General features: G+C 36.5%; 1 protein-coding gene across 1 annotated transcript; it reads left to right on the top strand.

Annotated features, from left to right (window-relative positions):
- The first annotated feature begins 2,291 nt into the window (after positions 1-2,291).
- On the top strand, positions 2,292-4,728 carry LOC113040728 (uncharacterized). The gene is made up of 2 exons (XM_026198990.1): positions 2,292-2,609; positions 4,400-4,728. Exons 1-2 carry the CDS (start codon positions 2,321-2,323, stop codon positions 4,726-4,728), a joined length of 618 nt encoding a protein of 205 aa, XP_026054775.1. The 5' UTR covers positions 2,292-2,320.
- The last annotated feature ends 7,746 nt before the right edge of the window (positions 4,729-12,474 follow it).

Here is a 12,474-nt window from a genome sequence, read left to right on the forward strand (position 1 = left end):
TGTGTTACCATAGATCAACAGTTATACTGATAGAAAATAGAGCAAGAATAACATCTCTTAATAATTCTGTTTGGTATGTAGGAATAGTGACTGCCCTGTTCTTATCACTTTATCTACTGGGCATCAGTGGACATCTCATGGATGCAATGTTGTGTTACTGTGGGATTTGTGCTGACATATTTCATTGTGTAATTTCATAATGTGGAGGAAATAGAGAACAGCTTTTTGTCACAGCTTTGTTTCAGTAAAAAGGACGTTTTGAGGTTTGAAACTTAAAGTATGTTTTAAGGTAAAATGAAGACTTAAGTGTCAAACAATCAAGCGTAAATTAATTTCTCACACCATGAGCCACATAATCAGCCATTTCTGACCAGAAAAAAAACAGAAGCTCTTCTGTTCATTGTTGCATGACATTTATTTGGAGTGAGCTTTACGAGTTTTAATTGAATAAATACAGCAATATAAAAAATGTAACATGACACTACCAGAAGTTAATAAGTTCATGCATTTGACATGGAATTAGTGTCAAAGAAGTTGGGAAAAAAATCACCATAATAAATTGTTTTTATTTTGCAGTATTTAGAATTTTGTGAATAAATCTATAATAAAGTGAGCTGTAATACTCTACTCACCATAGACCGTAACATTGAATCTGTGTGTATATCCACTGAGCTCCTTCTGCTGATCTCAACTTCATAAAGTCCAGAGTCTGTGGTTCTGGTGTTTGTGATGGTCAGAGATCCAGTCTGATGATCCAGCTTCAGTCTGTCTCTGAATCTCCCATCAGGAACATCAACAATGTCACTGGTCTCTCCACTGATTTTAGCTATTAGATTCCTGTTAGCTCCAAAAGTCCACATTATATCATCATCTGTCTGTATTTCAGTGACATTAATCTGTAGAGTGACAGGATCTCCCTCCTTCACTGACACTGACTTCACTGTGTCTGTATCACCAAACACACCTGATGAAAAACACAAACAGTTTCTCAGTAACATATTACATTTAGGTTTAATAATGCTTTAATTGAAGTTTGCCATAGTTTTGAATTGATTTCAGATTGGAAGGACAAAAGGCGTGTGGAAATGAATTACAGGATGCAAAACACAAATATCTAAATTCACACACATTCATAAATTGTACTTTTTAACTTTTGGTCTAGTGTTATGAGGTTTAGTGTTAACTTCTACCAGAATCAGAAACAAAATCGTGTAACTTACCAACAAACAGTAAAAGCATAAATACAGCAACACTGATAAAATCATTTTTTTCCAACAGCTCTGGAAAAGTTATGCACTTTATAGTAAAGTCACGTAGGAAAAGTCTACATCCACTTCTGTCTTTCTGTCTCGGCTGAGTGAGACCCTACATTTTACGACCCTACTCTTTCTACCTCTCCCCAATGTTCACCTGTTTCCACTGTTAATGGTTTAACTTTAAATTATTATTATTTTATTTTATTTTTTAATTTTTTTTTATTAATATAAAACAAGAGGAGTGGGAGTTTTTAATCAGAAAACTTAATGCTCTTTTACCTGTCAATCATTTTGTTTACTCGGGTTGGCTGATACTGTAGGTCTTCGGGGTCTGGTTTTGGAGAGAGAACTTATGTGTGTTTGACTTGAAGTGGCTTTGTGCAGAGCGATCGGTATATGACATCAAAGTACCGCGAGAGCTCTAGACAGCATGTGCTTTCGAATCACTCTCGCAGTATGTGGATGTCATGCACCGATTGGTCTGCACAGTGCTACTTCAAGTCAAACACAAATTGTGTCTAAAGGCATGGGGTGTGGCCTAATGCAGTTTTGCATAAGTTAGCAAATAGTTCACATTATCAAACAGCCTTTCTTTACACAACTTTTCTGCTTGAACTCACAGGTTTTCAAACTTAAGTGAAACTATTTCAGACCACTGAACTTCTGAAGCAAATGTTTTACACACTTGCCATTTGCTGTCTGTGCTGTAGCTGTGTGGTTGGTAAGTTATAAACAAGTTTTATGATTTATATTTAAATGTTGTTTATTTGGAGCTCCAATAAACTTCAGTTTCACCATCAGTAAATTAAAAGCCATTAATTAGCTCTTAACAAAAATTTAAAGCTTAAAATGTACAATATAAGAATATTTGAGAGTTCAGATATCTGTTTTGCATCATTCCATATATTTCCATACTGATGTTTGCCGTCTTTTGTCATTTAATTGTCTTTCTACCTTTCCAAAAGTTGTAAAACTGATACACTTAATTTAAAGCTCTATTAATATATGTGACTGAGAAACTTTTTGTGTTTGCTGATACAGACACAGTGAAGTTAGTGTCAGTGATGGCGGGAGATCAAGTCACTCTACAAATTAATGTAACTGAAATACAGACAGATGATGATATAATGTGGACATTTGGAACTAACAGGAATCTAATAGCTAAAATCAGTGGAGAGACCAGAGACACCGTGGATCTTCCTGATGGGAGATTCAGAGACAGACTGAAGCTGGATCATCAGACTGGATCTCTGACCATCACAAACACCAGAACTGAACATGCTGGAATTTATGAAGTTGAGATCAGCAGAAGGAGCTCAGAGACTAAAATCAGATTCAGTGTTACTGTCTATGGTGAGTAGACAATTAAAGCTCACTTTGTACTACATATACTACAGATTTGGATTATTTGTTGACAAAATTTGATAAAAGATTCATCTTTACTTTCATTGTGCAAGTACAAAATGTTCTGTGGTAAATTCAGAGACACGAGAGAGCAGGTTCCTCATGCAACTTAATATTTTATTAATAATAATAACCAACTAAAAAGAGGAACAAGGTAACCCAAGGAAAATAACTGAATGCTTTCATATCATGTGTGAAAGGAAAAGAGTAAACAAGAAACATAGGAAACATTAGGGCTATATATATATATACCCCATACCACTATTTGAGGGGACAACCATTTGTAACATTATCGAGTGCACTCATTAAAGGGATATTCCACCCTGAAATGAAAATTTGTCATTAATCATGTTACCTCCATGTCGTTCCAAACCCGTAAAAGCTTTGTTCATCTTTGGGAACACAATTTAAGATATATCTGTCCCAATGACTGCCAAGTAAATAACAGTGTCAAGGTCCAGAAAAGTATGAAAAGTATCGTCAGAATAGTCCATCTGCCATCACGTTATGAAGCGCCGTCAATACTTTTTTGGATGCGATCAAAACAAAAATAACGACATTATTCAACAATTTGTCTCCTCTGTGTTACTCCACATCAGTGTAGCTCCATTTTTGGTGAATCTGAGCTGTATGCTGATAGACATAGAGGAGACAAATTGTTGAATAAAGTTGTTGTTTTTGTTTTATTTGCGTACAAAAAGTATTGTCTTCGCTTCATAACGTTACGGTTGAACCACTGATGGCAGATGGACTATTCTGATGATACTTTTCATAATCTTCTGGACCTTGACACTGTTATTTACTTGGCAGTGAATGGGACAGTCACAAGCCTCCCGGTTTTCATCCAAAATATCTTAAATTGTGTTCTGAAGACAAACAAAGCTTTTACTGGTTTGGAACGACATGGAGGTAAGTGATTAATGACAAAATTTTCATTTCGGGGTGGAGTATCCCTTTAAATCCTATAATGCATCACAATAAAGAGTGAATAAATGATGTACAATCAACAGCTAGAGATTACCCATAATGCACTATGAGGGTCATGGAAAATAAATTCCTGTGTCTCACCAGAAGAGGGTGCCTGCATCTGAATAATCCATCTATCCATTTTCCAAACTACTTGTCTAATGTGGTACAGCAGAAAACCATACACGTATACATTCATTTTTTTTCAAATGTATTTAATTCAAGTTTACGCTAGTTTCCAGTTACAAGGTTAATCAGTTAATTACTACTGTAACTGTCAGTTTTTTAAGTGTCAAATAATTATTAAACAGTAAGCACAAACTATGCAATTCGCTAACTTGTTTTCATTCACTTCTTTAAGGGTGCTATATTGTTGGACTAATGTAGGAAACAGTGAATGAGGGTATAGTGGGGGATTTCAGACATAGCTCAAAAACATGAAACACTTCAACATTAAGGTCTAAAATGGGCAATATGTGCCAGGGGCTTATAGCTGACATACTGTACCACACAGTGATGCACTATTTACTAGCTCTTAAAACTAAACCAAATGTTGAAATGTACAACATATGAAGATTTGTGAATTCAGATTTCAGATATCTGTGTTCTGTACTCAGCCATATATTTTTATATGCTGATTTTTCTGTCTTTTGGCATTTCAACCTTTCTAAAGTCTGTAATCAAATTTCAAAACTATGGGAAACTTGAGTTAAAGCATTATTATACTTAAATGTAATATGTGACTGAGAATCTGATTCTATTTTTTTCTTCAGGTGTCTTTGGTCTGGATGCAGTGAAGTCAGTGATGGAGGGAGATTTAGTCGCTCTACAGATTAATGTAACTGAAATACAGACAGATGATGAGATAACATGGACATTTGGAACTAACAGGAATCTAATAGCTAAAATCAGTGGAGAGACCAGAGACACCGTGGATCTTCCTGATGGGAGATTCAGAGACAGACTGAAGCTGGATCATCAGACTGGATCTCTGACCATCACAAACACCAGAACTGAACATGCTGGAATTTATGAAGTTGAGATCAGCAGAAGGAGCTCAGAGACTAAAATCAGATTCAATGTTACTGTCTATGGTGAGTAGACAATTACAGCTCAGTCTATTATATACTACAGATTGCTTTATTTATTGTTAAATCTTTTGAAATATAAAGCTGTAACGGACTGGGTGTGAGATTGAAGATCCAAGTGGAAGCATTTATTAAAACTGATCATGGTCCAAACAGGCAGGGTCAAACACCAGCAAACAACAGTATCCAAGGCTAGAGAAAAGAGTAATCCAAAAAACAGGCAATGGTCTGGGCAGGCAGCAAACAATCACAAAAAAAACCAATGAAATAGTACAAGGTGCAAAACAAGGCAAGGCAAGGAAAGGAAAAAAATGGAAACCGCTCAGTAGTGTCTGCTTACAGCTGTACAAGACTTTGCAATGAGTGTGTGAGAATGTCTAACTTAAATGTTCCTCCTAATGGGGAAACGGGTATTGGTAATCAGTTCCTAGGCATGTTATGGAAAATTAGAGTGACCACGCGTCCTCTTTTTTCCCAGACATGTCCTCTTTTAGGACCTAAAATGTTTTTATTAAAGTGCAGGACTGTTTTCTTAAAATATGTATTCTTAGTTTTAGAAATGATATATATTGTCGTCTGCATCCTGCTGTTCCCACTGTCCTCTTTTTTGAAAACTAAAATATGTTCACCCTAGGGAAATGGTCTCTGGGCTGCAGTGGCAGGGTACTGGGATGGAGTAGGGATGTGCAACAGTGATCAAGTACTCGAGTACTCGACCGCGACAGCGATGATCGATCACGTAAACGATGATCGAAATTATTATTATTATTTTTTTGATTGGTTATGGCAGCACGTTGGGCGGCGCCCTGATCTCTGATTGGTTAGCTTCCCACTCGATGCCTCAAAAGACGTAAGAAGACATAATAATGGCCTCAAAGTCACATAGTGATGGCTGGCTTCCCTTTGAGAAGAACGATGAAAAAACAGTTCAGGGTAAGCTGTGCAGCGCCAAGCTTTCACACAAATCTACAACAAATACAATGCGCTATCATCTAAAATTTGTACATAAAATATCTGGCGATAACAGAGCGGCAACTCGACGAGCACTGAATCACTTGCCGTAAGACCTAAATGCAACGCAGGCAGAACCAAGAAGACGACAAAGCTGTTCGCTGAAATGGTGGTGAAAGATTTGCTGCCCATTAATTTCAGGGACAGAGAAGGTTTACTTGTCCAGTGGTGCCTGGCTGTTCCTGCAACATCTGTTCCAGCAGAGCGAATTTATTCCACTAAATGTGAACAGGCTGCGCACTCGGCTCTCACCTGAGCACGTAGACCGACTTATCTTTTTGAATAGACATTTGAATGTTTCACCGGTCGTGGTAAATATAATATCCATTTTTTTTTTATAATATTTTTTTGTTTTTTTTGTTTTGAGTTTTAGCCATAGTTAAAATATCTAGGCTATTTGGTCTCTGTTTTATACCTTATAATAGTTGTTTGGTTAAACTTGGTGAACTTTTTTCTTTATCTTTTAAAAACTAAGTTTCACCGCTGGATCAAAATATGCTGCTAAAGTTATACTGGAAGACAATGTTTTGTTAAAAAAAATGCCATTGAATAAAGTAGCAAAAAAAGAAAAAGTATCTTTGTGTGTTAATTTTTAAATCACAGACAAATAATGAAATGGTCTTTATAAAATAAAAATGCACTGGATACATTTGTAGCCTAATTACGTTATATTTGTAGAGATGACGAAAATCAAAATTATTTGTTTGTCATAGTTTTTATCTTAAATATATTTTAAATCTCATTCAATTATTTAGCAATAATCAGTGATTTCCATGCTGTTAAATAATATTTAAATAATATTTTGGTTGATCAGAAAGTGCAAATTGAATACAAAATATTAATTAAATATTAAAATACATAAAAAAAATAACGATAGTGACACTAATGTGAATTTATTGTACTTTCGTGTTTTTAAAGCACAATCTGATCGAGTTACACTTTCGGTCAAGTTCACATCTGCATCGGCGAATGTTTTTCAGATAGAAGTTGCAAGAGCTAGTCTCTGATTAATTAACATGAACTATTATGCTGAAATCGCTGCATATCATCGATTAGTTTCATGCTCATATAAGCAATGCCCGATAAATATATTGCTCTTAAATGTTTTACTTTTCTATTATTATTGATATTTTATTACTGATGTTATAATAATGCAGCCGAGCTTTTTTTCCGTCATATTTGTGGGCATAATTCAATTCATATGGCTTCGAAAACGCGCAGGTTTATGGAAAATAAAACTTAACTTAAAAATAAAACTTAATTACAACTATTACACTTAATAACGGAGATAAAATATAGCACAAATCTGCCATACATTTATAATGAGAACTTTATAGGAATCTATTGAGAATGAGAAGTTGTCGTCATAGCACAAAGCCCCTCCCTCGATATCACGGTCTCCGCCATGTTGGAAGGATACCGGCGGCGAAACAGGATTGTTTACATGTGTTGTTAAGAGGAGGTTCTCGCAATTCTGCACTGTTTTACCATGCCTGGAAGTTACTGCTGCGTTAGAAACTGCTGCAGTACCTCACACGATACATATGGAAAACATAGGAACAATGGAATACAGTTTTTTTTTAGGTTACACCAAGCGCAAAACAGCGGTATTTGGAGAAGCTCTCAAGCGGCACAGAGACCTGGACCATTTACCTCCATGCAGACATACACTGTAAAACCCGACAAGTAAACTTAACTCAAACCTTTGAGTAAACAGATTGCCTTGATTTAAACCATGTACGTTTTAAAACTTTGCATTCAAGTAATTAAGTGATTAACTAAGTGCTGATTGAGAATTAGTGATGAACAGCTGCTGTTAACAAACAGAATCACTGAAGAAAAGAGAAACACAAGAACTACTACAACTGACTTCAGACACAGCCTTAGATGAAATCAACTGAAATAAAATACATGAAATCTCTCAAGATCTGATTAAACAACCCCACAAACAGCATCACCAGCTCCACTTATTAATAACCAGACTGACTTCATTTCTGTCAGACGTCTACAGAAGATCTTATTGAGAATGAACTAAGGTTTAGATGTTGATTTATTGTTTCATTTGAAGTAACCATGTTAGAGATCAGTGTTTGCTTTAGTTGGGCTCTTGACCCTTGATTTCAGTCTTAGTATTTTCTCTGGCTGTTATAACCGTGTGTTTCTAAAACACATTTGTTGTAACTCAAAAGCCCAGAAGAATTGCCATCAGGTGTTAACCTGTACCTAGGTGTAGGTTGTTATACTTTATGTTGGTGATGATAATCATCAATTATTGAACTGCTTGGAGTCTAATCTCTGATGAAATAGGTGTTGTGTAATTTGATTGATTATAGTAAAAGTGATTCTAAGAGCCAGTGGTTCTGTGAAAATCAGTTAATACAAAGACTTTCCAAACAGCTTGGTCTACTATGTTGTCAATTAGTCACACACAGACATCAATAATCAGAATATGACCCTCAACAATGGTGACCATAAAAAAAAAAAAAAAAAATGCTGCAGAGCATGCTGGGTGCCATGGATGAGTTTTGTACTACAATAGTACCCAGCATGCATTGCAGCATGTTTTTTTGTCACCATTGTAGAGGTTCATATTCTGATTATTAATGTCTGTGTTTGACCAATTACTGGCATAGAAGAAAAATTAATGTGTACAAAATGTTTATGAAGTCATTTTTATAATAACTGAATATCACAGAATCACTGGCTCTTAGCGTCATTTTTACTAGGTCCACTTCTACTAATTACACAACATCTATTTCATCAGAGATTAGACTCCGTACGGATCAATAATTGTGAATAATAATGAATAATTATCATCACCTATATAAAGTATAACAACCTACACCTAGATACAGGATATCACCTGATGGCTTTTCTTCTGGGCTTTTGAGTTACGACAAATGTGTTTTAGAAACACACGGTTATAACAGCCAGAGAAAAGACTAAGACAGAAGTCAAGGGTCAAGAGCCCAACTAAAGCAAACACTGATCTCTAACATGGTTACTTCAAATGAAACAATAAGTCAACATCTAAACCTTAGTTCATTCTCAATAAGATCTTCTGTAGACGTCTGACAGAAATAAAGTCAGTCTGGTTATTAATAAGTGGAGCTGCTGATGCTGTTTGTGGGGTTGTTTAATCAGATCTTGAGAGATTTCATGTATTTTATTTCAGTTGATTTCATCTAAGGCTGTGTCTGAAGTCAGTTGTAGTAGTTCTTGTGTTTCTCTTTTCTTCAGTGATTCTGTTTGTTAACAGCAGCTGTTCATCACTAATTCTCAATTATCACTCAATTAATCACTTAATCACTTAACTGCAATGTATATCTTCTTTCAGTGAACTCAACTGAATTAAGTTCAGAGTACTCATAACTGTTAGTTTTTTTAACTTAAATGGTTTAAGGCAATCGGTTTCCTCAAACGGTTTAGGTTAACATAACTTCTCAGGTTTGAGTGAGGCTGTGTCTGAAGTCAGCTGTAGTTCCTTTCTCTCTTTTCTTCAGTGATTCTGTTTGTTAAGAGCAGGTGTTCATCACTAAAGCTCAATTATCACTCAATTAATCACTTTATCACTTAATTGCAATGTACAGTCTTGTTCAAAATAATAGCAGTACAATGTGACTAACCAGAATAATCAAGGTTTTTAGTATATTTTTTATTGCTACGTGGCAAACAAGTTACCAGTAGGTTCAGTAGATTGGCAGAAAACAAAACAAGACCCAGCATTCATGATATGCACGCTCTTAAGGCTGTGCAATTGGGCAATTAGTTGAAAGGGGTGTGTTCAAAAAAATAGCAGTGTCTACCTTTGACTGTACAAACTCAAAACTATTTTGTACAAACATTTTTTTTTTCTGGGATTTAGCAATCCTGTGAATCACTAAACTAATATTTAGTTGTATGACCACAGTTTTTTAAAACTGCTTGACATCTGTGTGGCATGGAGTCAACCAACTTGTGGCACCTCTCAGCTGTTATTCCACTCCATGATTCTTTAACAACATTCCACAATTCATTCACATTTCTTGGTTTTGCTTCAGAAACAGCATTTTTGATATCACCCCACAAGTTCTCAATTGGATTAAGGTCTGGAGATTGGGCTGGCCACTCCATAACATTAATTTTGTTGGTTTGGAACCAAGACTTTGCCCGTTTACTAGTGTGTTTTGGGTCATTGTCTTGTTGAAACAACCATTTCAAGGGCATGTCCTCTTCAGCATAGGGCAACATGACCTCTTCAAGTATTTTAACATATGCAAACTGATCCATGATCCCTGGTATGCGATAAATAGGCCCATCACCATAGTAGGAGAAACATGCCCATATCATGATGCTTGCACCTCCATGCTTCACTGTCTTCACGGTGTACTGTGGCTTGAATTCAGAGTTTGGGGGTCGTCTCACAAACTGCCTGTGGCCCTTGGACCCAAAAAGAACAATTTTACTCTCATCAGTCCACAAAATGTTCCTCCATTTCTCTTTAGGCCAGTTGATGTGTTCTTTGGCAAATTGTAACCTCTTCTGCACATGCCTTTTTTTTAACAGAGGGACTTTGCGGGGGATTCTTGAAAATAGATTAGCTTCACACAGACGTCTTCTAACTGTCACAGTACTTACAGGTAACTCCAGACTGTCTTTGATCATCCTGGAGGTGATCATTGGCTGAGCCTTTGCCATTCTGGTTATTCTTCTATCCATTTTGATGGTTGTCTTCCGTTTTCTTCCACGTCTCTCTGGTTTTGCTCTCCATTTTAAGGCATTGGAGATCATTTTAGCTGAACAGCCTATCATTTTTTGCACCTCTTTATAGGTTTTCCCCTCTCTAATCAACTTTTTAATCAAAGTACGCTGTTCTTCTGAACAATGTCTTGAACGACCCATTTTCCTCAGCTTTCAAATGCATGTTCAACAAGTGTTGGCTTCATCCTTAAATAGGGGCCACCTGATTCACACCTGTTTCTTCACAAAATTGATGACCTCAGTGATTGAATGCCACACTGCTATTTTTTTGAACACACCCCTTTCAACTAATTCAACTAATTGCCCAATTGCACAGCCTTAAGAGCGTGCATATCATGAATGCTGGGTCTCATTTGTTTTCTGAGAATCTACTGAACCTACTGGTAACTTGTTTGCCACGTAGCAATAAAAAAATATACGAAAAACCTTGATTATTCTGGTTAGTCACATTGTACTGCTATTATTTGAACAAGACTGTATATCTTCTTTCAGTGAACTCAACTGAATTAAGTTCAGAGTAGAGTTGTGACGTTCGCGAACGAACCGATTCTTTTGAACGGCTCATAAACATGAACGATGGGAGCCGAGTCGCGGCTGGAGGAGAGCCGTTCTTTCTGTCGTTCTTTTTTCCAATGCGTGTTTCACACAGATTCATACAAATGAGCTCCTCCGCGAGACAGAACAGTTATAGGGGGAGGGGCGCACCCAGCGCAGGCCAACTCTTTATAGCGTGATGACATTATAATGATAGCGCCACCTGCTGGCAACGGTAAGATTGGCACATATATGGGATATACTTTGATATATTCCACCTATATTTAGGACATTAAATGCATATTTCTCAACGTTCTCCTTTTTACTAAAGCCACACGATGGCGGTGAGCCCAGGTGCGAGGGCCCGTTCATCGCTGCTTGCAGCTTTAATTTATTCTAATTTTATCTACTTTAAATATTTTTTGTTTTCTATCAAAATGTTCTTGTGTGATAATGTTCTTGTGTGGAAGTGTTTGTAGTAAAAGCTGTTTTCCACAGAAATTCATTGCAGCCGGCTTTGTTTTTGATGTTTATTTGTGAGTAGGTATTGTATGAATAACATAAGTCAACGTAGCTTTACACACACACACACACACACACACACTTTGTACTAAAGGTAAATCCAAAATAGTGATGTCACTGTCTAAGCAGAGGGATTTGTGCAACCCTATGGAATATAGTCCACACATGACAAATGAGGTAATAATCAATATTTCAGAATAATTCAAACTCAGATATTGGTGTGTGATATCCGAGTTTTAATTATTTGACTACAAATCTCACCTCATCATTCCTCCCAGTGATTATTTCCAGGATAAACTGAGATGCCCCCAAGCTGGCTTCTTAAAACTGACTAGATATTTAAAAAGAGCCAAAAGAGCCGTTCTTTTGAACGGCTCTTTGAAAGGAACGGATCGCGAAGATCCGGATCCCCTCAAAGAGCCATAAATCCCATCACTAGTTCAGAGTACTCATAACTGTTAGTTTTTTCAACTTAAATGGTTCAAGGCAATCAGTTTCCTCAAACGGTTTGAGTTAACATAACTTAAGGATATCTGTTTACTCAAACCGTTTGAGTTAAGTTTACTTTTCGGGTATTACAGTCAAGGCAATCGGTTTACTCAAACGATTTGAGTTAAGTTAACTTGTCGGGTTTTACAGTGATATGGACATTGGGAATTATATATATTTTTTTGGTTTAAGTTACTACACAATGCAGGAGTTTAAAAGCCACAAGTCTTTGGAAAGTTACGAGTCTTTCTGCTGTGGCTGGGTCCATCTACAGCAAGTGAAGAAAACAGTGTTGTACTGGCCAAAGTAAGTTTATTCACATGCGTTTTAGCGTATTGTAATTACATTGCATTTAGAATGCACTTCTTGACCAAAATGACAAAGTAATTAACTGCGACTGAACACTAGATTGTAACGAGATGTTCAATGTATACGGACGTTTCCAACATGTTTTGATGTAGGCT

Source organism: Carassius auratus, chromosome 22, assembly GCF_003368295.1.
Source record: "Carassius auratus strain Wakin chromosome 22, ASM336829v1, whole genome shotgun sequence".
Lineage (NCBI taxonomy): Eukaryota > Metazoa > Chordata > Actinopteri > Cypriniformes > Cyprinidae > Carassius > Carassius auratus.

Coding starts and splice junctions, on each gene's coding strand:
- LOC113040728 (XM_026198990.1), top strand. CDS start 2,321: ATGGCGGGAGATCAAGTCACTCTACAAATTAATGTAACTGAAATACAG. Junction 2,610..4,399: donor ATTCAGTGTTACTGTCTATG/GTGAGTAGACAA, acceptor TTTTTTCTTCAG/GTGTCTTTGGTCTGGATGCA.